The 26,068-nt window shown below is 40.2% G+C and overlaps 3 protein-coding genes and 2 non-coding genes across 6 annotated transcripts in view; 3 read left to right on the top strand and 2 right to left on the bottom strand.

Annotated features, from left to right (window-relative positions):
* The first annotated feature begins 2,077 nt into the window (after window positions 1-2,077).
* Window positions 2,078-6,236, top strand: LOC6574592 (glycine receptor subunit alpha-4). Of its 2 annotated transcripts, XM_015167541.3 has the most exons (5): window positions 2,078-2,268; window positions 3,715-3,804; window positions 3,859-4,313; window positions 4,742-5,385; window positions 5,481-6,236. In XM_015167541.3, exons 2-5 carry the CDS (start codon window positions 3,734-3,736, stop codon window positions 5,757-5,759), a joined length of 1,449 nt encoding a protein of 482 aa, XP_015023027.1. In that variant the 5' UTR covers window positions 2,078-2,268; window positions 3,715-3,733; the 3' UTR covers window positions 5,760-6,236. The 2 variants fall into 2 exon arrangements, with proteins under 2 accessions (XP_015023027.1, XP_002000629.1); XM_002000593.4 differs by lacking the exon at window positions 2,078-2,268 and having other exon boundaries at window positions 2,980-3,804.
* Window positions 6,237-8,436: 2,200 nt separating this feature from the next.
* Window positions 8,437-15,424, top strand: LOC6574591 (serine proteinase stubble). Its single transcript, XM_032728189.2, has 6 exons — window positions 8,437-9,051; window positions 12,424-12,501; window positions 12,563-14,048; window positions 14,509-14,619; window positions 14,680-14,992; window positions 15,052-15,424. Exons 1-6 carry the CDS (start codon window positions 9,021-9,023, stop codon window positions 15,208-15,210), a joined length of 2,178 nt encoding a protein of 725 aa, XP_032584080.2. The 5' UTR covers window positions 8,437-9,020; the 3' UTR covers window positions 15,211-15,424.
* A 346-nt stretch (window positions 15,425-15,770) lies between these two features.
* Window positions 15,771-26,068, top strand: part of LOC6574588 (nicotinamidase) — a 34,074-nt gene continuing 23,776 nt past the window's right edge. Inside the window, exon 1 of the mRNA XM_015167540.3 lies at window positions 15,771-16,071. The gene's annotated coding sequence lies outside the window, so the exon portion shown is untranslated. The remainder of the gene's footprint in view (window positions 16,072-26,068) is intronic.
* On the bottom strand, window positions 16,645-16,717 carry Trnav-cac. Its single transcript has one exon. It is a non-coding gene; the product is annotated as a tRNA-Val (tRNA).
* Trnav-cac lies at window positions 16,881-16,953 on the bottom strand. Its single transcript has one exon. It is a non-coding gene; the product is annotated as a tRNA-Val (tRNA).

The following is a 26,068-nucleotide window of genomic DNA, read 5'->3' as shown; positions in this document are numbered from 1 at the left end:
GTGGCAAAAGGCCGCACGCCTAAGCATAGGCATCTTGTGGATATCTTTGTGTGTGTGTGTGTAAATATGTGAAATATGCTTCAAGGTTAGCTCTGGATACACAGACGCCCCCTTTCACAGGTGGCACCGGACTTGTCTTCTAAATATATATGTGTGTGGTCCTATACAGCTCATCAGCTTCCGTCTAACACTTCGGCCACTTAATTTAATTACTGGTTTTCTAATGAAAAACTAATTCACTTGCGGTTTCATTTGAATCTTATTTCTATGCAGTTTTTCAGAAGATTTGCATGCACTAATTCTATGGGCTTACGTACAGCTTTGACTAGGTTTCATTACAGATGAGTTGGCCTTCGTCAAAACTAAAAGTTTCTTTGATTACCATTTTATCTAGCTCTGCATTAATTACCGTTACATATTATATATGTATATATATATGTATATATATATATATATGTATACATATATATATATATATATATATATTTTTTTTTTTTTTTTACTGTTTCCTTATCTATTACTCTTATAACTTCATTTATCGTTATATATAATAGGATTCTTTTCAATAATATTCTATTGTTTTATGTTGGCTCTCTGCTTTCCACTCATTCCCGCTATTCTCTTCATTGTTTCTTGCTTTATTGGTGTCTCCCTTTTCGTATCACTTTCTATCTGCGTGCTTATCCAAGCTCTTCTATATCAGATGGTCTCCTCATCAGTCTCTCTCTCTCTCTCTCTCTCTCTGCTGCATTTTTATGTATTTTATTAATGACCTCTAAGGAAACTTATTTATTACCCTGTCAAATATCTGGATGTATTTTTACTAATTCTAATTTATCCTCTCTCATTCAGAGATCTCCCTTAATCGTTCCAGATCATTCTGTCATTCTCTCTAGATACTATACTAAATATTTAATCAGTTCGCTAAGTTATTCATAAGACTTGCCTCCAAGCAGCAGCGTCAGCAACTAATGCATTCCATTTATATTCGCATTTTCAGGTTCCGTTTGACGTCAGCGGGTTCATTGGATTATCATAAGACGTCTTGCCATTAGCAGCCATTCAGAATCCTTCGGCACTGCAGGCAGCTGCAATAAATCAAGAAATAAAGCAAAATTCAAAAGTTACGACAAAGAGGGAGAGAGAGAGAGAGAGAGAGAGAGAGAGAGAGAGAGAGAGAAGGAGAAAAGAAACACTGCTCTTGGGAAGCCACTTGAGAAGTTGTTGCCTTGTTTCGTGGCAACTAACAAGCCAATTGATTGGAACAACTAAAGAAACAGTTTGCCCATAATGCAGACTGGGGACAGATTTTCACGCGAATTCGATGCGATTGAGGGTCCAGAAGCAATCAATTGGCGACAGCAGCAATGCAGCTAAACGTACAGAATTCTAGCTTAGAGCGACTGTGGGAGAGGGGGAATGCGGGAGATTGTTGAGGTGGAGGGGTTAGGATGGGAGACCCTGGCTCATCATGACAATGACGATGACGACAGAGACACGAGCAGATTATGTGGAAAGGCAATGCCAAAGCACTTGACAAAATTATGTTAAGTGACTATGACAAGACAAACACACACACACACAGATATGTATATATATATATATATATATATATATATATATATATATGTGTATATATATAGACAATAGGCACATATATATCGCATACTTGCACAAGAACAGTCTGTATTAAAGAGTTTTCTCTAGTTCTCACAGGGCTTTCACTTTTTTTGCTAGCGTGCAAAGGTTTTTTTAGCGACTCAACCACATAGTCTCAGTAGCACACACACACACAGATACACACACACACATAGAGCAACCCATACATCTGTATCCGCGCCTTGTATCCAGCATCCTGCGCCTGTTCGTTGGCAAATAAGTTTTTTTTTTCTGCCCTGTTCGCCTGGCAACGTTTTAAATTCAAATCGCTCGTCTCGAAACGTCAGTTGTCAGCGACACTTCGAACAGCAAAGACGTTCAAATCGGCATAAATATTCAACTAAAATACAAATTTATAATTACAAATTAAAGTGTTGAGGTTTAAGCTAAGAAATAAATTTAAAAAATAAATTAAGAAATAATTAATAATTTAAATAGAGAAACTTTTAAAATTTAAAGCTATTAAATCAAATTTAAAAATTTGTCTTAATGATCTGCAAAATGTCTATCACTGCGTCGAGCTGATGTTATATAACCGTTGTGAGGATTTCAAAATCTGTGTAACACATCCGATTGCTATAGCTACAGCAATTTTAAACCATTCAAAAAGTAATTAGAATACCTCAGCTTCACCTCAGACGAAATAAAATTATATAATGCGTTATAATGCAATTCACAGACACCCCAAAAAAATTGCAGTCATTTTTTTATTTACTTTTTTTTATGAAATTTTTTTTAAAGTTTCAGATCTTTTAAATAATTTTTATTTATTAAATTGACAAAGACAAAAGATATTTTTATTTATTTATATTTTGTCAATATGAATTTTTAAAGAAATACTTCATAAAGCCAATCACACTGTCCAAAGACTAATATTAATATTATTTTAATTACAACAATTAATGGCTTTATAATTACCAAGTTTTCTGAACGTTTTATCATTGATCGAAATTTCTTTAAAATCATATAATTAAGATTGAACTGAATTATATTTTACTCAGAAACTTGATTATAATACCAAAAATAGTTGTTCCTTTTTTAAATAACAGAAAATTCTATACGAAAATATACAAAATAAGTTTGTTCTCATATTTATTACAAGATATTCTTTATTGTAAATCTAATTTTAATACATCTGTCCTTTTTCATCAGTTTGAAATTTAGAAACATAAAAGTGAAGGCTTAATAGAAATAAAATAGAAAATTGTTAGACTATATTAAAACTTTATTAATGAAAGAAAATTCTCAGCAAATATTCTATGTGTGCATTTAATTATCCAATAATTCTCGACTAATAATATTCGTTAAATCGATGCTTGATTTAATTGAGGAATAAATTGAGCATGTTGGCCTAGTTACACGCATGTGGAATACGAATTTCCAGTTACCCTGCTCGTTGGCCATGACGTCTAGTAGGCTAGGGCGCTAGCTACCTCGGCATCATCATTTACCATGCGAATTGTCCTTGTCTAATGCGCCCGTTGCATTCGCAGTGCCTTCAGACCGTCGCCGTGTCGCGTTCAATGGGGGTACACGCTTCTGCGGCATCGGCATCGGCAGTGCACAAAAGGCGCATGGGCCACTTATGGAGTGCCTCTCCGCTGCACCGCCCTAGCCCCTTGGCCCATAAAGCGCCCACGCGCCCGCTTCGAGTGGCTTTAATTGTGAATTAAGTCGGTATTGTGGGCTACACGTGTAGACAGAGCACGACAGAGATGCAGCGAACGAGGGGATATGTATAGAAAGAGAGAGAAATAGATAAAGAGAGAGAGAGAGAGAGAGAGAGAGATTCAGGTAGTTAGGCTGGCAATGCCGAGGCTATTGTGCAGGAAGTGCGCTAACTGTCCCCGCCATTGTCCTTTAGTTCGTATTTTATTTACACCGTTAAGCAGCATAATTGTCGCTATTTTTGTTCCACTCGATGCGAGGCATTGTCAATGCCAGTGACACCGTTCGAGAGCTTTGCTTTGATCCCGAGCAAAGGTTGTCTCACGGCCATCAATCGATCTACGGCAAGCTCTTTAAGTACTCAAGATGATATTCCCCTCGTTGCAGAAGGAAACAATCTGTAGACATGGTAGCGCAAATCATTCTGCTGGTCATATGCTGCATTTGCTTGAAACACTTTGCCAAGGGTGAATTTCAGTGAGTATGGCATCAGTTGCTGGGAGCCCCATCTTAACGTTAAACACTCTCTAGACAAAGTCTGGCTATAACCGACATCCTGCCGGAGGACATCAAGCGCTATGACAAAATGCGCCCGCCCAAGAAGGAGGGGCAGCCCACCATAGTTTATTTTCACGTTACTGTCATGGGCCTCGACTCCATCGACGAGAACTCCATGACCTATGTGGCGGACGTGTTCTTCGCGCAAACCTGGAAGGATCATCGCCTACGACTGCCCGAAAATATGACGCAAGAGTATCGTCTGCTCGAGGTGGACTGGCTGAAGAATATGTGGCGACCCGATTCCTTCTTCAAGAATGCCAAGTCGGTTACATTCCAAACTATGACCATTCCCAATCACTACATGTGGCTCTACAAGGACAAGACCATACTCTACATGGTAAAGCTAACGCTAAAGCTATCCTGCATCATGAATTTCGCCATCTACCCACACGACACACAGGAGTGCAAGCTGCAAATGGAGAGCTGTGAGTTTTTCACTTATCTATATTATATTCTCATATTCTTTCTAGGGTGTGGATAGAAAATTTGATAGAAGTATTTGATCTTACAATAAATAAAATATGTAATTAATTTTGAAAAATTGTTGAAAAAACGAAATCAGAATGAACAACGAACGATCATTCATATCCAGAGAAGGAAGTTTGATTTACAGTCCAACTTATTATTCGTTCAGATAAATTAATATATAATATTAGATGGAAAACTTGAGCGAATTTGATAAAAATCGATCAATTTAATAAGAAATAATAGATGCAATATTTTTTACCAATAATCCAATAAGAGTTATGAAGAACAGTTAGTTGAGAAGCAAAAAGTGATAGAGAAAATCACATTAAAAAAAAATTGGACTCTTTTATAAATCGTTCCCATCTTACTTAATTCCCTTTGTCAGTATCTCACACAACGGATGATTTGATCTTTCAATGGGATCCCACCACGCCGCTGGTGGTGGACGAGAACATTGAGCTGCCGCAGGTGGCGCTGATACGGAACGAGACCGCGGACTGCACCCAGGTCTATTCGACGGGAAACTTTACGTGCCTGGAGGTGGTGTTCACGCTGAAGCGGCGCTTGGTCTACTACGTGTTTAACACCTATATACCGACCTGCATGATAGTGATCATGTCGTGGGTGTCCTTCTGGATCAAGCCGGAGGCGGCGCCCGCTCGTGTCACGCTGGGCGTGACCTCGCTGCTCACGCTTTCCACGCAGCATGCGAAGTCGCAGTCGTCCTTGCCGCCCGTCTCCTATTTGAAGGCTGTGGATGCCTTCATGTCCGTCTGCACGGTGTTCGTCTTCATGGCCCTCATGGAGTATTGCCTGATAAATATTGTGCTCAGCGACACGCCCATACCTAAGCCCATTGCATACCCGCCCAAGCCCGTGGCGGGCGAGCCAGGCAAGAAGGAGGCGGAAGGAGGAGCAGCAGCCGGCAGCAATGCCGCTTCGAATAAACAGCCCACGATGTTGCCCCTGGCGGATGAGAAAATTGAAAAGATTGAAAAGATATTCGACGAGATGACCAAAAACAAGCGCGTAAGTTGAAGCTAGAATTGGAAATTGAGAGAGAGAGAGAGAGAGAGAGACAGATATATTTCATACTCTATATTGCTTGGACGTTGCTCTTGCAGATTGTGACCACAACACGGCGCGTGGTGCGTCCACCCTTAGATGCGGACGGTCCTTGGATTCCGCGCCAGGAGTCGCATATAATATTGACACCAACCATACGGCCGCCACCTCCGCCGCCGCCAGCACCGGAGCCGGAGTTGCCAAAGCCGAAGCTGACGCCAGCCCAGGAGCGTTTAAAGCGCGCCATCTACATCGATCGATCATCGCGTGTGCTCTTCCCGGCTCTATTTGCCAGCCTCAATTGTATCTACTGGATTGTGTTTTACGAGTATCTCTAAGATACTATCTACTATATCTACTGTAAATATGATATGCACTCCTCTCTCTCTCTCTCTCTCTCTCTCTCTCGCTCTCTGCAAGTCGTACAACTTTATTGAATGTTAATTGTTCGCAAAATATATGAATATACAAAAATATGTAGGAAAAAATCTTAAGCTTAGACACAAAAGCTTTAAGTCAACGAATTTTAAACTGAAAGATCAAAAGAATTATTGTAGCAAATCGTTGCTAACACTCTATAAAGTATCTCTCTATATATACATACATATATACATATATATATAAATATGATAAGCATATGAATTCAATTCCTAAATGCTTATGGTTAAAACATTTCAATGGCATTGTAGTCGTAGCCTAATTCTTAATGCTAATTTAATGTCTTACAAGCTGCTTTTAATTGTAAATAAAATGAATTAAGTTAATAAATATATAATGATAATAATAAAAAATTATAAATGGATAGTATTTCACAGAAACTAGTTTGATTGAGTATGCAGAGATATATCAAACATAATAAATGAAAATATAATCCACAGTAAAAAGTTTAGGTGTAATTCGTTATCTTCAGTTTTAGCGACGATATATTTAAAAAATAATATGTAAATACTTATTTATTATTTGTTTATTTATTATTTATTTATAGATTATTCATTTATTTTTTTATTCATTTATTTTTTTTATTCATTTTATTTATTTTATTAAACTTAAAATTAAGTCCCGATTTATTATTTAAATTTATATCTAGAGTTAAAGTTCAAGCCCTGAATAATTTGATTCGTGTAAAAGAAAGCTCTTCGCTTAAGCTTGAATGTGCGGCGCGTGTAAAAGCTTTCTTTCACTTCATTCACTGCGCCTGCGCAGTGCTTAAAGCTCCAGCGCGCGCAAATCAAACGAAAATCTTTCAAGCCAACACTTTGTCTACTTGGCTTTAGTTATATTTCTTTGGCTTTATTTCCATAGACCCACATAAATTTATTAAGTTATTGTCACATTTTCTCAGCCATTAAGCCAGACGCTTGCTTTTATTGGCAGTTTTCTTTTCGTGTAGTAGCTGCAAAGTTTTTGTTACATGCTGCCATTATGGTTTTATGGCCTTTGTTGCTTTTCCCCTGAAAGGTGTCAACAACTGGCGAACAATGAGGTAAAAAAAAAAAATAAATAATAATAATAAAAAGAAGTAATGTTTTCTAACTTTTGCCGTTGTCAAACAGCTTGAGGCGCGGAATGAGTATGAATACAAAATTAATTATGTTGGTCACACGCTCCATACTTTTCATTTTCACGGTCGTTAATGACGCGGCCAGCATCACACACACTCTCCTTCGCAGCATCGATGGTGCAGATGAGCTCGACAATGTACATGGCCTGAGGCTGAGGGTTACTGTTCCAGGGCATGAACATTCGGTCTGAGCAGACCTCAACTTTCCAAGAAGTTCTCGCAATTGGGAACTTTGTCTTGTGGAAGATGACCTACATTTCATGTCAGACTACATCGATTTGTCAAGAGCACATTCATTAAATTTACTGTAATATTTGGATATTTTAAAAATTTAGACTTCAAAGAAGTTTGTGGCTAAGGCCTCTGGCTTAAGTCGATCTAGATTTGGTATAGTTTTAGCTTTTCATAATTACTATAACTAATGACTTCTTTTTTTTTTTTTTTTTTTTTTTTTAAGGCTTAAATTTGATGTAGTCAGTCTTTTGCATATGCAAAGTCAGCAACTGTACTCAATTCGATCATAATAACACCCAAAGAGCTTATCTATGGTTTTTGTACAACCTTTGAAGATAAACAAGTCAAGGATTTCACCTTAAAAAACCGAAACAGCAAAACACTTTGGGATTTTCCACAGCTCTGCTGAACTCAAAACAGTTCAATACAGAAAGAAAAAAAACCTCCAATATTTCGACCTTTTTTGACTGAAAAACTTAGCTCATAATCGATTCGCATTTTAAGTAGGCCAAAAACGGTTGCCGGGGGAAACCAACTAGCAAAGTGCGTGAATCATCCGGAGCCACATTGAACGCGCACTCTCGATAGTCGATGGCAAGACACTAATTTCCAGCAACTACAACAAGCACAACAAAAGCAACAAAAACATGCGAAGGTTGCGCAAAATATTGTTTTTGACTAAATATGTTGGGTATTACCTGAAGTGCGCTAATGCGGGAGGCGGGTTCATTGGGGTTTGCTTTGAAGGTGCACAGAATGAGGTGGAGTGACAGCAGCTGCTGGTATTTGTTGCTTTTTTTGTATCTTTGTTTATTTATTTTCTGTGTTTCTTTTTTTCTGTTTTTTTTTTTTTTTTTTTGTTAAGCCTCAGTTAATTACAGAATTTAAAGCACAGCTTGCTCGTCGAAGCGATCCATCAATACAATGCGCGCCGACGCTGAAAGAAAGTAAAACCCAGTACGTTGCGGCGCTACCTTCGTGGTCTCAACTCCGCACTCTATGCACAAAAGCAAAATGAAAAGAGAGGTCCGCGCTCTGGCGACGCTCTCCCGCTCTCCCGCTGACCCCCTCATAGCCAAAAGCCAAAGTTAAAGCTGTCTGCGAGCGCGACTTGAAGCGCTTTTATTGTGTTGCCTGCTGTAGAAGCTGTTGTTGTTGTTGCTGCTGCTGCTGGGGCTGTTGTTGGATCGTTTTGTCTTTTGCAGTTTAAGTTTCAATTTCAATTTCAGTCGAACTCGGGCAGCAACGGCACACGGAAGCAGCCGCGGTGCAGACACAACTGCTACAGCTACAGCCACAGCTGAAATACAATATTTTGTTAAAAAAAAGTACCAAAAATCATCTGAATTCAAGTAAAAAACAATAACAAAAATTTGTGTCTGATTTACAGAGTGAAATTTATTTATGCAATTCAACAAAAATAACGAATAAACAAACGTAATAAGTAACAACAAAAATATTACAAAATTCCAGCAATAACGCGGGTCAATTAACAGCTCATAAGCAGCAAGTGGCTAATAAAAATAAAGCGAACAAATTTCTTAATAAAAATATATGTATAAATACTTATATATATAGGTTTTTTTTTTTAACACCGCGCTTAACACTTTCATTTTCATTGGAGCGAGCGAGGTTTCGTTAAGTGCGTGAACGCTGGCGGTTTCGTTAAGTCGTGTTAAATAACGTTACAGATTCAACGAAATCCCAAAATAAATTCAAATTTTATTGCAAATGAAATAAGCGCTCAAGCCGAATCTTTTGTTTACTGCACAAAACAAAGTAATAAAATAATAATAAAAACAAAATGCATTTGAGTGCATACCTATTGTGCCTAGGTGGGTATACGAAAATTAAACACATTTTTATTACAATTCCGATGGATTCCATAGATTTTGTAATATTTGAAATATTTCAAAAATTAGATAAACCATATGTTTATTTGTGCAAACAAAAGACTTAGGCAACGAACTTGAATTTGGGATGGGCGCGGAGCGGGCAGCAAATTGAATTCATGTCAGTTCCATAAACAAAACAGGCAGTGCTCCAATCTATTTGATCAGTCATAAGGAATCGACATCGTTAGCTTTGTGCATCTCACTCTGTGTATTGTAAAAGTGAAACCCTAAACTCAAGTTCAAGCCGTATTGCTTTGTTGCCGCTCGTTTTATTTTGTAGTTTTTGTGTTCAAATTAATGAGCCGAGTCACAAAAAAAAAAAAAAAAAAAAAAAAACACATAATGCGCATTTTACAGCAAGATAAGACATTAACAACAACAACAAAACGTGACTAAGTCTGTAACTTTCTTTGGCAAAATCTTCCGCCAAGTGACGTCACAAAAAAACGAGTTGCCCAAATGCAAATTGCACACTCACACACACACACACACAGGTGTCCAAGGCCAATCAAATTGACTCAGCTACTGCACAAAAAAGTTGTGGTTACAAATTAACATTTACCAGATATAGATACAGAGTAAGAGAGATAGAGATAGAGATAGATAGAGAGAGAGAGAGAGAGAGAGATAGAGATAGAGAGAGAGAGAGAGAGGGAAAGACAGACGCTTTGTGCATTTTGAACATTGACAGTTTGTGACTTTTCGGTATTACCGCAACAACCGCTCAGCCTATCCAAACATATTATGCAACTACATATATTTTATAAAAACAGAAAAAGAAGAAGCTACAAAAACAATATTACAAAAAAAAAGTGTTGCTGTCATCGCTCGCTGCCCAAAGCCAAACTCCTCCAGCAATTCGTGTTTCTTGTCTGCAATTTAATGTAATATTTATTTGTCGCTTCGGAAGTTATTGCAGCTGCTTTTTTTTTTCATTTTAATTTTTTTCTTTTTCTCTTTTGTTCGTTGTCGCTTTTTATTGTCGCATCGCATCTGTGGCCATTGCTCAATTGCAATTTTTCCCCGGTACGCTAGCTATTTGCAGTTTCCCCAGCCGGTTAGCCGGGATTTTCACTTTCATTGGCATTGAAGAAAAATAATAATAGAAACAGCTGCTTGATTGTTGCTTGCAGTTTTAACAACGATTTGCACATTTGATTTGATTACGCTCAGCAGAGGTTGTTATACAAATTCATATGTATATACACACATATATATTCTGTTGTATATGTGAATTTATATATCTTATTCAACTTTTACAATATATTACTCTGACTTATTACTTTCAAAAAATATTATAAAGGTGATTATTCATTAATTATTGTTTATTAGCTTATCACATTATTAATATTTTTATGTAAATTAAATTTTTCAAAATATAAATAAAATTTTAAATATGTTTTTAGTTTATTTTTAAATTCTTTGAAAATTCATTTTAACAACATTAAAAATTTTATAAAAAAAAGAAAAATATCAGTCAAATTAATTCGAGCCTCAATCTTGCTTTGAACATTCATTGTTAACAAGAAAAAGTTCTTTACAATTCGCCAATTACACAAATACATTGATGTTTGCATTAACAATAGTTCGATTGTGCCTCGAGGCTTGTTTCTATATGCGGGCCAAGTTAACTTTACGTGTAACTGCCCAGTATTTTATTGTATGGTGAAGGCAAAAAAAAAAAAAAAAAAAAAAAAAAAAAGAAAGAAGTCAGCAACAAAAAATAAAACAATTTGGCATTGGCATGGGCAATTTTATTCCCAAGTGAAAGTGACAAAGTTGCAGTGCGCACCTCAAAAAATGTTAATGAGCGGCGCACAAAGATAAAAAATAAATAAATAAATAAAAAAAAAAAAAGTAAATACAACCTCGAGTCAAACTGTAACAGCCTAAATGTTTCGTCAGATCGTACAGATTCATCTTGATTAATCTCGAGTTGGAGAAATCTTCAAGCGACCTTGAGCTGCAGCTTCAGCTTCTGCTTCAGCATTTATGCAAAATGTGCAACTTAACTTACTTAACTTACTTAAGCATAGCTCGAGAGCTCTGCTCCGCGAAACAATCAACTTGCAAGTCATTTGATGGGCGCGTAACCAATGCGAACTGCGATTATGTCACAGAGACAACTAAATAAACATTAAACGCTTCAGTTGAAGAGCTACACGCGGATATGCATGGCCAACACAGTGGGCGGGGCAGGGCGTTGCGGAGCAGGGCAGGGCATGGTTATACAGCTATAGAGGTGTACGCGCGAGAGACTCAAGCGACATACTTTCTCATTTTTTGCCGCACTGCAGATGCGTAATGCCGATTTGAGACATTACCCAACTCGAAAGAGCTTTTTGCATAAGTTTTCAATTTGAGTTTTGACTTAGGTCAGTTAGTAACAAAAGAGTTTGATTGGAGTCGAGCAATGAGCATCAGACAAAACTAATGATAGTTTATCTAAGCCGAAGGGCTAGTAGAGCTTAACGTCTAATAAGCGAATAGTTTAACTAAGGTCTGCTGTAAGTAAATGAAAAAAAATATAGTACAATATTACTCAATGTTTAAGTAGATATAAGAATTTAAGCTTGTCAATATGATAATGGATTTCTGATAAAATAACAGAGATTTTTTGAAATGAGTGGAAAGAGTAGATATATACAATATTGTATATAAATTATAAAATAAAATTTATATGTGCTCTTTTGCATTTTGTATAACGTAATTTTGTTTGAAATCGTATTTAATTGATTGATTCTCAGCCTAAAAGAGCTCAAAATGATATGAAAGAATATATATGTATGTATATATCACTATAACCATTTGACCCTCTTAATTGATTGATAGTTCAAACCAAACAACTTGAAACGCAAAATTTTAATCAAATATATAGTGACTCGATGATGTCTAATACTACTTTTCGAAGAGCCTAAGAATCGAATTATGAAATACTTTAATGCAGCAGTTAAACTTTGTTGTATGAAAGACGGTTTATAGGTATTCACACAGTTGAAGTTTTTGTTGTTGTTTGAGAGCAATTCATTTGAAGATCTCAAATAATTTGGAAATATACTATTGTTATTATTTTTGGTAGATTTTATTATTTTTTGTATTGTGTATTGCAACTTTATAGAATATTATTTGTGAATTTTCTCGGCATCACAAATAGTGTAATAATAACTGTATAAAGGAATTATAATGAAGAACAATCATTCTACCAATTCTCCTTTGTTTAGTTCTGAGCATTGTCTATAAAATTTTTTTTTGTGTTATGTTTTATTTGCAATCAAGCAATGCATATAATATCTTTATTCAAATATTTTACAGCACTTGGGGCTGGCATCTTGGTGCAGGCACAAGCTCCCGCTGAGGATGATGAGCAGCCGCAGCACTTGACAAACGATGGTAAGTGGCTTCTGTGCACTTTGTTTACCACGGACATTCATAACTTTAACTATTAAGGCAGCGTCTTTCTTTCAGCCGCACCTGCACGACAAGCGCCTGGGCCGCCAGCTGGCCGAGGAATTGGAGTACAGCTCCTACTCGGCCAGCAGCGGCAGTAGCAGCAGCAATGCCAGCGAGGATGACGGCGAGGATGACTTTGAGGGCTCCAGTGAATACTATGACAGCGATGAGGAGCCCGCTGCGGACGGTGGCGCCGACAGCAGCAATGAGTCCCTGCCCCGCCTGCTCTCCCCGTCCACATTTCATCGCATCTCCGAGACGCTCGGAGCACTTAACCATGTTGGGCACATACTCGTGGATATGACGCGCGGTGGTCAGGAGAGCAAAGCGGAGAGTGCGGGTAGCAGCAAAGCTGATGGAGAGAGCAGCAGCACTAGCAGCACCGCCTCCATCAGCACTAGCAGCACCACCAGCAGAACCACCAACACCAGTACTAAATCTACAGAGCGGAGTGACGATTCCACAACAGCCTCGCCCTTTGCCAAAGCTGAGCCCTTGCCGGGCATCTCCGGTAAGATTTTGGACACCTCCACCGCTACACTCTCCGCCAACAGTTTGCTGCCAGCGGGCAAGCCCGCCAATTTGAGCGCCATACAGGTTGCCACGAAGCGCATTGGACAGGCGGAGCAGGCGCCAGGCAAGCCCATGTTTGTGGAGAACAAGGAAGCGAAGCAGCAGCAGAAGAAGAAGCGCAAGAAGAACAAAAACAAGCAAAAGGTGAAGAAGCCCAACGAGGAGCTGACTCAGGCAACACCACAGTCCCAGCAGAAGATCAAAATACCCACCACGCCGCGCACCACCCAGTCCCCCAGCTCAATCGGGAGCAGCACTACGCTGCGCCCGCTCGATCAATTGGCTTTGGCCAGCGAGGAGGCCGGCACCGCGAAGGATGTGGAGAACTATTGCAAGACGCCCAGCGGCAGACCGGGTCGCTGCGAAGATCTGAGCAGCTGCCCCGCCCTGCTTCTCAACTTGAGCAGCCTGCGGGAGTCGCTCTGTTTCAAGAGCCTTTTTGTGCCAGGCGTCTGTTGCCCCGTGACCACATCCGCCTCTGAGAGCTCCACGGTGCTGACGACTCAGCGTCCCCTGAAGCTGACCACCAGGACGCCAGCAAGCACAACCACACTGGCACCCACCAAGCGCACCACACAGCGACCGACGGCAAGGCCCACCTCCAGTCTGGTGCTCATTCCCCAAAAGAAACCGCCGACAACACCAACCACCACAACCACAGAGTCGCCACTGGAGCCAGAGAATCTGGACGAGATAGCCAACAACATCGTGGATCCCGATGAGTGCGGTCAACAGGAGTATTCGAGTGGTCGCATCGTGGGCGGCGTGGAGGCGCCCAATGGCCAGTGGCCCTGGATGGCCGCCATCTTCCTGCATGGTCCCAAGCGCACCGAATTCTGGTGCGGCGGATCCCTAATTGGCTCCAAGTACATCTTGACCGCGGCGCATTGCACCAGGGATTCCAGACAAAAGCCGTAAGTGAAAATTATAGATTATTGGAAATGAATTTGGTTTAATATTTAAGCTTTGGATTTAAGATTAATAATGCCACAGCTGATGGGAGATATTAGAAAGCACAGTAAAGCTTTCCCTTAAGAGCCTTGGCTAATTAAATGAACTTAGTTAACAATTTTAAAGAATTAGTGAAATACTATTAATTATATATGATTTATTAAGCTAAAGAGATAATGTTTAAATATAATTTATAAAAGTTAAGCAAATCTAAATTCAGAAAAACTTGACACCAATAGCAGTTTGATAAAGGTATATTCAAGGTTTTACTTGATTTCATATACATAGTTAAGGAATTAACTCTCTATCTCTCCCGGCTATATTCCTTTATATTTTTGTGACTACAAGTAGTCTAAGATTAAGATCAGATTACAAATATATATTTGCCTGTTAATTTTTTATACAATCCCGATTCCTTTTCAGGTTTGCTGCACGTCAGTTTACCGTACGCTTAGGAGACATAGATCTGTCCACAGATGCCGAGCCCTCCGATCCGGTTACCTTTGCCGTCAAGGAGGTGCGCACACACGAACGGTAAATGCTCTCAAAGCTCTCAAGTTGAAGCAAACTAATCCGATGTCCGACTCCTTTCAGCTTCTCTCGCATTGGCTTCTATAACGACATAGCAATACTCGTGCTGGATAAGCCCGTGCGCAAGTCCAAGTATGTGATACCCGTTTGTCTGCCTCGCGGTGGTCGAATGCCGCCCAAGGAACGCTTGCCCGGACGTCGGGCCACCGTCGTGGGCTGGGGCACCACCTACTATGGCGGCAAGGAATCCACCAGCCAGCGGCAGGCGGAGCTGCCCATCTGGCGGAACGAGGACTGTGATCGCAGCTACTTCCAGCCCATCAATGAGAACTTCTTGTGCGCCGGCTACTCCGACGGAGGAGTTGATGCGTGTCAGGTAGGTTACGCTAGAGCCTCGGAGATCTTAGCATACTAAAGAACCTTTTATTTTCACAGGGCGACTCTGGCGGCCCACTGATGATGCGCTACGACTCGCACTGGGTGCAACTGGGCGTGGTCTCCTTTGGCAACAAGTGCGGCGAGCCCGGCTATCCAGGTGTCTACACACGGGTCACAGAGTATCTGGACTGGATACGCGATCACACGCGGGACTAGGCGGACGTCTTAGTTGTAACTCTAGCTAGGTTTATGTACGCGCTAGTCTATGTACGTTTAATTCTCTCCTCCTGACACTGTTTATACTATATTTATGAGCTCCCTCAACAGGCACAATTTGTATACCACATTACGCGTTGTTGTGTATAGCATTTGTTACTTAAATTATTTAATCTTAAACGACAAAATAAAACACGATTTTTGTATAGCTAAATCAAGTCTTTGTCTAATATAAAATCTATGGATTAATATATAATGTAAAATATCTACAGCTCAAATATGTTCCACAAAATAACCAGTTTTAGTTTATTGCTAGTATTTCACAATTTCGTGTATATAAAAGATATAAGCGTACGCTTGGTTTCTTGTAAATATCTTGAAAACGCAACGCTCATATTAGGAAAAATGAGCTCGATCATTTTTGTTATTCATTCTGAAATCGTATTCCTCAAACTTGGCTCTAGGCGTATAGTAAATAAACAAAAACAGCTGTGACTAATGCTGCAGAGGGTAGAGGAGGGATATTTGGGGCAAGTTCAATCGCTCGTAAAATTCGTATTCAGTTATCGCAAAGTTCTCACAGCTGTCGGACGCGTCAGCGATTTGTTTTGTGCTTTTGCCGGCAGTGTGCGCGTTTTTTTGTTTTTTAGTTTGATGATTTCTCAATGAAATTTGTAAAAGTTTAACGATAAGAATATTGGACTCCTGTATTGAGATAAACGGGAAGCGGCAGCTGCAAAAATTATTTGTTTATAACGCTGATAAGGAAAGTTGTGTTTGGTTTTTGGTATTGTCGGCATTGTGTTAGCAAAAAGCTTTTACGATTTGTTTGTAGAAAGCTTTCTGTGCATAAAACGCGTGGTAAGTCAATATTTCTCACTTAAAAAAGTTCTCTCTTACAAATCGGAAGAGCTGCGTAAGAGAGCAAGCGTGAGCTAGCAAACGTCTGCTTTGCACTCTCTGGTGCTCTCTATTTCTATTTCTTTTTGGATGGGTCAGTAAAGGTCATGAATAAATTAAAATAAATAGTAACATAGAAAATGGAAAAAGGGGCTTTTTTATTTCATAATTAATGATTAAACAATCACACCATCATTTTAGCAACTGTAAAATTGTATTCAGTATTAATGACATTCAATATAATAACATGACTTGCAGCTGTTTTACCAAGAAGCTTTAAGCTTTTGTACATACTGCTATTATAATCATATGTTTAGCATGGCAATGTGTTATGCTACTGTTAAGTTTCTGTAAAGCTTTTTGAAGCGATTGTTTAGCGTTTTGCTTGCGTTTTTTCGGCTGGTAGTTGCATGGGATAATTGATATTGAGTAAAATTTAGATTAAAATATAAAAAAATAATAATAATAATGGCTTACTTAAGCAAAAAACTTTTAAATATTGAATTTTAATTTTTTAAACTAAAAAAAAAGTTTTGTTCCCGCCCGGGTTCGAACCGGGGACCTTGTGCGTGTGAAGCACACGTGATAACCGCTACACTACGGAAACAGCTGATTGCGATCGATTTAGAGCAATTCAAGATTAGTAACAAGCACAATTTAAAATTTTTGAACAAGTAAACTTTTTCTAAAATAAATATATGCTCAAAAAAATTACAATAAATTAAATCCACTAGCACGAAATTTATGTTTCAAAAAAAAACATTTAAACCTGTTCCCGCCCGGGTTCGAACCGGGGACCTTGTGCGTGTGAAGCACACGTGATAACCGCTACACTACGGAAACAACTGACGATCCATTTGCTCAATACAGTGTATCATAGGACGGCGACACTTTGGCAGCCGGGCAAATAATTGTATCACTGTGGCCAATCTATAGATGTGCCTAACTGCGGAGTTTGGCACACTCGTGGCACACCCACAGTTAATTGGCAACTCGCCAAACGGCCCACTTTCAATGGCTGCTCAATTGGCACCGAGGGCACATGAAGCATTCGAGGTATTCGCTGAAGTTGAGAAATGCCTGAAACATGCACACAGATTACCAAGTCAAGTTCCAACAAGTACAATCCCACCCAACCCGCAACGCCCCCCAGCCACCCTGTTACGGCACACCTTTAAATAAATTTTGCCCATGCTGATCCTTAATTAAAATTCCTATTGTCTGTGCTGGCCTGCATAGATTTTGCCATTCCCCTCGCCATCTTATCGCCTGCCCCTGGCACACAATTAATATGCAGGCCAAGAACGCTCTCTAACTGCTCGCACTCGTTATAATTACGCATTTAAATTGGCACAAAGGTTCGGCCAGGAGAATGGGGATGACAATGGGAAAGGGGACAAAGCGACGATGGAGACAGAGTCCAGGCCAGGGATATTCTAGCCGTGGATGTGAATGTTGAGCTAGCTGTTGGCTTGCTATTGTTGTTGTTGCGATACCTTGATAACTGAGAGTATTATAAATTTATAGCTTAAATGGTGCATGCTGTATAGTATTTATTGTAGACTATAGTACAAATATCAATACATTTTTAAATTCAAATGTTAATTTTAATAAATTATTATCAGCGTTTAGCTATTCATTACAATCTATTTCCACCTATTATTTTTTGTTAGTTTTCCTATAAATATAAAATTAAAACTGCAAATATTAGATTATCATGTCAAACAACTATTATCGAATCAGAGTTTAGAGTTTATCAATGGAATTTCACGGGAAACATTCATGTGCCTTGAGCCATGGCAAAGGTATTTAATCTTCGGCAATCCAGAGATAACTTCAGATTCTTGTTGTTGTTGTTGTTGTTGCTGCTGCTGTTGCTGCTGCTATGGCTGTGTGGCATGGCCCCATAAATTTGGGTCAATGGGAAAAATGTCAGAATTGAGTAATTACAACATAATTTTCAATTTTGCAGTTTACGTTGTAAATTAATTTGCGGTCGACATTTGCAAAGCGGACTGAGACCACCGCCACCACAAGCGCGCATTGTTTGGTACGGCTTCTGGACTGCGCCTATAAGCAATCTCAATCCCAATCCCCAACCCCAACACCAACCCTCAGCCCCCAGCTGCCAGCCCCGCCCTCGAGTACTGCCAGTCGCAGTCGACTCGAGTCTATGCTGATGAGGCACACAATCGTGACTGGGCGCGGCTTCTAGGGGGGCTTTGTTGGGGTCAGAACAATTATAGCAACAATTAAGGGGCAGCTGGCATGGATTTGTGTGTGTGTGTGTAAGTGCGTGGGTGTAAGTGTGTATGGGTGTGTGTGTGAGGGGGTCGAGCGCGTCATTTGTTGTGCATAATTAATTTGCAGTTATTTTGCACGTTTCTTTGTTTGTTGTAATCACAGCGAGGGTCGCGGGGGGGTTGGGCAAAAACTGTTTACGATTTTACAGTCCAGCGCGTTCTAATTGAAAAAAGACAAGCCAGTGTCAACGACACATGGGAAGCAGCAGCACTAGCTGGGGGCGTGGCAAGGGGCTCTAGTCAACAGCTGTGAGCAAGAATCACGAGTGGGAGCTGGCGCGGCGTAGCCCGGGCTGGCCTGGCTTACATAGGATGCAATAAAAAATTGACCCGAAAATGTGTAACAAATGCTGTGACGTATTTTCAGCAAACGATAACCCACACTCACATACGCACACACACACACACACAGACATACAGCAAATACCCCGTTAGCCGCTGCCAATGATCCTGAAAAGGAATGAACGGAAAAGCGACTCGCAAAGGGTGTTTCAAATGGGGCGTAGTTTGTAGCTAGGGGCAGCTTTGAAGTCAAGGGGCTGTAGGGGTGTGTGTGTGTGTGTGTGTGTCTGTGTGTAGTGAAAATCGGTTGCGGGCAACATTTGTTTTGGGCTATAGCACAGCAAATGTGCAAAAATGAATATCAGGAAAAAAGCAAGAAAAACAAAAGCAAAAAAAAGAATAAAATAAAGTCAGGCAAATGGCGAAAATCTGTAACTGTAACTGCAACATGGCATGAACTTAATCTGCTGCCGATTGTCGTTGTTGTTATTGTTGGTGTTTATGTTGTTGTTGTTGTTGTTGTTGCCAAGGGTTTGTTGCTCAATTTGTTGGCCATGCAGGGCGGCAGCAGCTACTTTTAGTAGCAGCGTGTTTATGGATGTGGGGAGGGAGAGGGGGAAGGTTGAAGAGAACCAATCCGAACCAAATACTGCCGCATTTTCAATATTGCGGCAACAATTTTCATCGTTGTTTGTATTTGCGAGCTGTGTAATAATGAAAGCAACGATTTGGGCGTGTAACAGTCACGCGCTCACTCCTGCTCCCAATTCGCCCTTTTTGCATGGGTTTTGCGGATTGAGGCTTGCGGATTGCGGGCTGCGGGTTACGGTTCACGGGACGGCTGGGAGGTCAGCTCTCTATCCACTCGACTCGAATCGACTCGACTCGACTTGCCTCGACTCGGCACGGGGTGTTCATTTAATTGAAAACAACGCGACGGCACTTAAAGTGAAACCGAAAACAGATGGAAACGAAAAACTTACAATAATTGCTTGGAAGGCGCTTTAATCGACTTGGGGCTGCTGCCCAGCTGCAAAGTTGAAACTTGCTAAAGCTGGGGGCCCCAGAGCACAGCAACAGCGGCTAAAGTTCAACCCGAAACTCAAGTGTGCAGCTAATGAATTCTTTATAGAGCTTTGTATCAAAATTATTGAGCCATTGCCTTAATTAACAGCGCATTAAAACAAAGAGAAACTTGAGAACGGCTCGGAAAGATATTTGATTTTTATTTTATTGTTTTTACTGTGTAACACATTGTTTGCTAAGCGTAAGCTATGCGTATATATTTAAATAATATATTTTTTATATCATTACGAACTAAAAAGTGATCAAGATCTCAAAGGATCATTGAGATGGAAGTTAAATTAAAATACGTTCCATTCAATTTGCAGTTTCTGTTGAAGGTATATTGACCTAGATGTCCTTTTACATCCAAAATGACTTTTGAGAAGCAGTTGAGGCTGAAAGAGAAAAAAGTAAAAATTAAAAAAAATGTAGAAATAGATGTAGAGTTATCAATGGCATAATCGATAGACAGATGGATGGATTTATTTCTTCGTTGATATAGCATCTCAACCAAGTATTTCCTCTTAGAATTTCCTTTACAACTTTCCTCCAAGTATTCCTCCAAGTATTTCTCCTAAGTATCTTCTCAAGTATTTGCTCTACGTATTTTTCTCCAAGTATTTCCTCAAGTATTTCCCCAAGTCTCCAATGTTTCGCTGAGCGATCATTAAATATTTGCATTCACCTCACTTCATTTAGCTGCACTTCACTTTACTGCATGACTCACCTCACCAGGTCTGGAACGATTAAAGAAATGCTTCAGCTGCTGCCCTTTATATAGGGCGACTGTTACTCAAACACGAAGTAGCGCTCAAATGTTGGGCCCGACGCCAGGTAGAGATCGTGTCAGTTGAGCTTAAAGTGACCAACGAGAGCACTCTCTGCTGCTTCGTTTTACTTAAATATAAATACCGAACTACCGAGCAACTGAAACGATCTTCCCTTACTTTTGTTAGGCAGATAAGGTGACTGACTTTGAAATTGACAGGGAGACAGACAAAGAGATAGATATACAGACAGACTTACGAACAGATATATAGACAAACAAACAGGCATTCTTAAATCTGATTACCATGAATATATATGCTTGATAATGCTAAATGTTTATATGCCAAATTGCTTAGGTAGACAAATATGTATTATTATTAAATGTAGACAGCAGTTTCTTCTACTTTATATCTCTCTTAAGGACTAGGCTATCTTAAGGACTGGCTATTCTATTCCTAGAGTTTTCTTATTATCGTATGCCTGAGAAACGAGTTATATCTTGTCTTATATTTATTTGATTTTAAATCCAAAAATTTAATATCTTCACAATGGAATTTGATTGTGGTTTGGTTTGTGGAACTAATTAGAATACAGTATTCGAAATGTATCCTCGGTTGTTCCTAAGCAATGTGAGTTTCCTGCCAGCTTCGATGCACAGGCTATTCGCATGAGCTGAGTTTGTTGGATTCGAAGCCAACATGCAAATGTCAAATGGCACGAGGCAAAGTGAAAACAGAGCCGCCATAGCAACCTGATTGAAATAAGTAACAGGAAATGTCAATGCGGCGGCAGTCTGATTGAAGATTATACTGAATCGATTCACTTAAAGCCGCAATGGGCATTTTAATGATGTGGTGCGTCCCATTCGAACAGAGAGCAGATAAAGCTCAGTCGCTGCCATATGAATCTCAGCATTTCACAATATTAAATGAAGATTCGGCAAGCCTGTGGCACTCGGGTGGAGGTAATCAGATCCCTCAACTAAAATGTTTCTGCATTTACAATCAATTGAAATGCGAGGCGAGTGTGTGCCAAAGAGCTGCTGTTGATGTTTTATAACTGTAATCGGATATTTTTGCTTGTTGCAATTGGCGGCGCCTTTGCCTTGTGCAACAGACGCCTACGCAGCGACCTTTACGCGTGAATGCGTGTGTGTGTGTGTGTGTGAGTGGGTGGGTGGGATTTGTGTAACTTTGGCTGTGTGTGTGAGACGCCCCTCTGTTGCATGCCCTATGTTATCTCTCACCATGTGTATGTGCACGTGTATGCACAAGTCTATGTGTGTGTGTGTGTGTGTGTGCATAGCCCGTTTGTAAACAAACAGCATACAAGGCCAGGCAAGTGGACATGCCAAACAGACGCCGCCCATGGTTGCTCCGCACTGGACAAACAGGACGACCAGCGGCGATTGCAACTGAGCTCTCTTAAACGCATGCCATTCGTTGTTGCGTTATGGACGGACAGGACCCAGCCAAGAGTACAGAATGTGGGTATTTTGCCAATCCGACGTTTACTCTCTCTCTTTATCTCTATGTGTCTCTCTCTCTCTCTCTCTCTCTCTCTCTCTGTCTGGCTCTGTTTGGCTGCCACTTTCTCTTTCTCTTTCTGTGCGCTCGCAGCACAAAACCAATAAGTCAAAAGACCAAAAAGGCTTAACGGACTATAAAAAGCAAAAGGCAACACGAAAGAAACTCAGCACAAAATTACAACGGTTGCAAAACGAGTAAGGAAAAAATGTATATCAGAGAGCGTCGAAGAAATAACCAGATTGGCGAAAAAAAAAAAAAAAAAAAAAACAATTATGCAGAGCCAAAGTTTGAATACTCTATAAAAATATATATGGAATTTAACAGGAGGCGAGAGATGATGACGATAATGATAATGTTGATGAGGATGATGAAGATGATGATGATATTGATTATCATACTTATTATGATATTATATACAATTATAAATCCATAATTAACTTTATCCATAAAAATCGAAGGATTTACGTATACTTAATATTTTTTAAATATTATTATACAGCATTTTCTTTATTAACTAAAAGGCTATTTAACCAGTAGATATACATATATAAGTACTTTAACTGTATCTCAAGTCAGTTTTTTATAAATGACTAAGCTTGATTGAACTGAAGCCAAAAGCTAGAATTCAATTTAAGTATAGTCTCAGTTTGTGCTCCGCCCTATATATATATATTTGATGATATTTTCAGCTGTTTCAACGTACGCTATATACTTGACTAGCTTTATTGAAATGCCATAAAACCTGTCGAAAGGGTATCGATGGCCATAACAACAACACGTGCTGTTGTTGACTGTTTTGTGCTGTGATTGCCGTATGGAGGAGTCTAGGATCTATGAGCTGCTGTTGTTGCCCGAGCAGCTCGTCCAGCGACCCATTTGTGCCAAGTGTGTGACAATAAAATGTTTACTGATAGGCAACAACAACAACAACAGCAGCAACAAAAACTACTAGAGTAAGCCCGGCCAAGCAATTGAATGTGGCACAAACTGCTTGCCGGATGGCTGGCAATGTCTCACTGGGTTTGGTGCGTGGGCGGGTGGCTCGCTGGCTCAGTGGCTCTGTGGCTGTGTGGCTCGGTGGCTCGGTGGATGGGTGCGCCTGTCGTCTATTAAAAAAGGTTGCCAAAGCAAACTAAATGGCAAGCAAAAAGGAAAGCCCGGCGACTATTATAAATAATAAATGCTGACTGGTCAAGCCAGAGAGAGCCGAGAGCCTTCGAGTTGGTGGAGTGAAGTAGCCCTAACCCACTCGGCCCCCGCCTCACCATCTCCCTTATCTACATTCTCATGCTCAGTCCAGGTTCCAGTTCCAGGCCCAAGGCGCAACTTTCGGCGCCGACTGAGCAAAAACAATTTGCTGTGTTGTTTTTCTTCTCTCTTTTTTTGCTGCTGCTGCTGCTGCTCTTCCTCTTTTTATTTTACCGGCTAACGCGCCCTTGGCTCATAAATCTCAACCAAGAGTGAAATAAAGCTAAACGTACCAGATACGAGCTACTGGCTTCTGTTGATGCGGGGGGGCTTTGGGGCCTAGGCACCTGGCAAATTGATTTGTTGGTTTATTCAGCTACCTATAACCCGCACTCTCCCGGGCCCAGGCACAGTCACGGGGCACCGGGCACCGGGCACCGGGCGACGCCTGTTTGTGTCATAAAATACGACGACAGGATGTTATATGAAGTGTCCTGGCTTGAAATGACATTACGATGAAGTGTAGTCAGGCTGCAGGCATCGCTATAAAGCAATTTACAATTGCACCCAGCTCCCGGAGTTCTTGATCGATTCAATTAGGTGGCCAGCCGCCTAATAGCTTTAATTTAAATCAATCAATCAATCAATCTGCTGCTGCCGCTGCCGCTACCGCTACCGCCGCTGCTGTTGTGGTCCCCAAACTTATTGTTAGTTTAGTTTTAGGCCTGTATTTATCTCTCTTTTTGTTTGCTTTTGCTTCGCTCTCATTTTCGGGCGTTGGCTTATCTAGCCTTCATTTTTATTTGGCTGCTTTGGACTGGCTTAGTTTGAATTGATTGGGACGCCTTGACCCAGAGATGCTGCTCTTGCCGGCTAGTTTAAGGCCGGAGCTTACGCATTTCGGGTCCTTTGTCTTACGGCTAAGCTACTTAATTTATTTGACCCTATTCATGTGGCTCTGCTATGCAAAATTTAAAGCCGTTCCTGAATTGCCAACAAATTGCCAGCAGGCTTTTAGCTGAAAAGGTGAATCCAAACAGAGCATGACCTGCATTTACTGACATCCATTCTAAACAGAACTGAGTAAAGGCTGTGCGTGTGTGTGTGCGTCTGTGTGTGTGTGTGTGTGTGTATCTCTCTCCATGTTTCTACATTCACATTTCGTAGTTTTTGGCTTGTGTTTGCTCCGAGCTTAAATTGCTGTGAGCTCTTCAGCAATTCTGCATGCATCCGGTGCACTTGTTAAGGAATTATTTCTGCTTTAAATTGCTGCTCGAATTTCAACATGTGACAGCACATAAATCATTGTTATGCAATGTAGCAAAGGCCCTCATTTATATGTGAAAATACAAGCTCTCATAAATATAAATATATATGTATATATATAGATAGCACACTCTACCGTACCTTCGGTAAACAGATAATTTGAGAGAATTTCCTCTTTGGGGCAGTCTGAAATTTGCATGACTTGCTTCTGCTCTGTTTTAAAGGAAAATCTCCTCAGCATATACATATATTTTGAAATATATTTAGATACTGTTTCCGTATATCTAAAACTAATATTGATATTAGCTCAGACAATTATTAAAGACAAAATATAAAATGAAGAGGATGCGAATGCATGAATTACTACAGTACAATTCGCCAATAAATTAGCTACGAATTTCAGATTAATTGGCAGCCAATTGCAATGGCATTTGGCATATTGGCATTGAATGCCTTTCAAAGTGATAGATTATTGAATGCACGTCAAAGTGCTCGTCTAATTGGAAATATGCACAATTGAAAGATGATAGTCTTTTATATGTAATACAAAGGGTTCTTCGAATCTCTATTGTTGGTTTGTTTGGTTCTGTTGAGAGGGAGATTTGTGAAACATTTGGTATTGCATGACCTGCATCTATGCAACGGTGTGGCGGCTCGTTTGCTGCCATTTGCTTGCAATCTTTCAATAATTCATGATGCAATCAATAACGTAAACTAACAACACATGCACCTGGCCAGGCGAGGACAGAGGAGGGCAGGCGCAAGCCAGCAGAAGGGCATTGGTGGCAGCCAGGGCTGATTGAGTTAGGAGCTGGCTGCAGTTACCATTCTTAACCGTATGCTGACTGGCATTTCGTTTACATTTAGCTACGATTCGTTTCACCTGCATATTTTGCCAATAAATTGTGCCGACTGGCTGTGCGCCTTGCTCGATTCCTGCCAGCCGGCTTTATCCTAACTGCCATCGAATGGCTTCGATATATGCGTGCTCGTTTCTCTCTGTGTGCGATATCAAAATGCCAGAGTTCAATGTGCAATTTAAATGCAACACAGTGCGATTGGCCCAATGCAGGTGCAACGATTGCCGGAGCAAATACAGGAAAAAAATGGGGAGGAAGGAGGACGTGGAGGAGAAGAAGAAGAAAAAGCTAACAAATGCACACAATTTATATTTAAATGTGCTGCAATTTGCAGCAGCTGCGCGAAGGATGGAGGCATTTGATATTGCCTGCGGCAATTTTTAATTGGCAAATAAAAATGTGCAGCCAGCGAGAAATGTTTGCATATGAATTGGCCCAGCGAGCTGCAAATTGAAAATTTATTGTGAAAAATCAACGCGACGCCAAAAAGTATGCTGATCATAGAGAAAAGACATACACACACACATATACATATGTACACACGCACACACTCCCACACTCACACACTCCCACACACAGGAAGCATCGATTATTCGAAACATCCGCAATTGCGAGCGCTTATCAACAATAGCGCCATCTAGCGACTGACAGGCGCAGTTTGTCAAAATCATTTCTAGTTTCGGTTGCCTTCCTCTTT

This window comes from Drosophila mojavensis, unplaced genomic scaffold, assembly GCF_018153725.1.
Source record: "Drosophila mojavensis isolate 15081-1352.22 unplaced genomic scaffold, ASM1815372v1 contig_231, whole genome shotgun sequence".
NCBI classification, from domain to species: domain Eukaryota; kingdom Metazoa; phylum Arthropoda; class Insecta; order Diptera; family Drosophilidae; genus Drosophila; species Drosophila mojavensis.
This window is presented reverse-complemented; position numbering and strand designations above follow the sequence as displayed.

Bases quoted from the DNA above. Each gene is read 5' to 3' on its own strand.
- LOC6574592 (XM_015167541.3), top strand. From the start codon at position 3,734: ATGGTAGCGCAAATCATTCTGCTGGTCATATGCTGCATTTGCTTGAAA. The intron at 3,805-3,858 runs GTGAGTATGGCA...AACACTCTCTAG, and splicing joins TTTGCCAAGGGTGAATTTCA to ACAAAGTCTGGCTATAACCG. The intron at 5,386-5,480 runs GTAAGTTGAAGC...TTGCTCTTGCAG, and splicing joins AGATGACCAAAAACAAGCGC to ATTGTGACCACAACACGGCG.
- LOC6574591 (XM_032728189.2), top strand. From the start codon at position 9,021: ATGCATTTGAGTGCATACCTATTGTGCCTAG. The intron at 12,502-12,562 runs GTAAGTGGCTTC...CTATTAAGGCAG, and splicing joins GCAGCACTTGACAAACGATG to CGTCTTTCTTTCAGCCGCAC. The intron at 14,049-14,508 runs GTAAGTGAAAAT...ATTCCTTTTCAG, and splicing joins AGGGATTCCAGACAAAAGCC to GTTTGCTGCACGTCAGTTTA.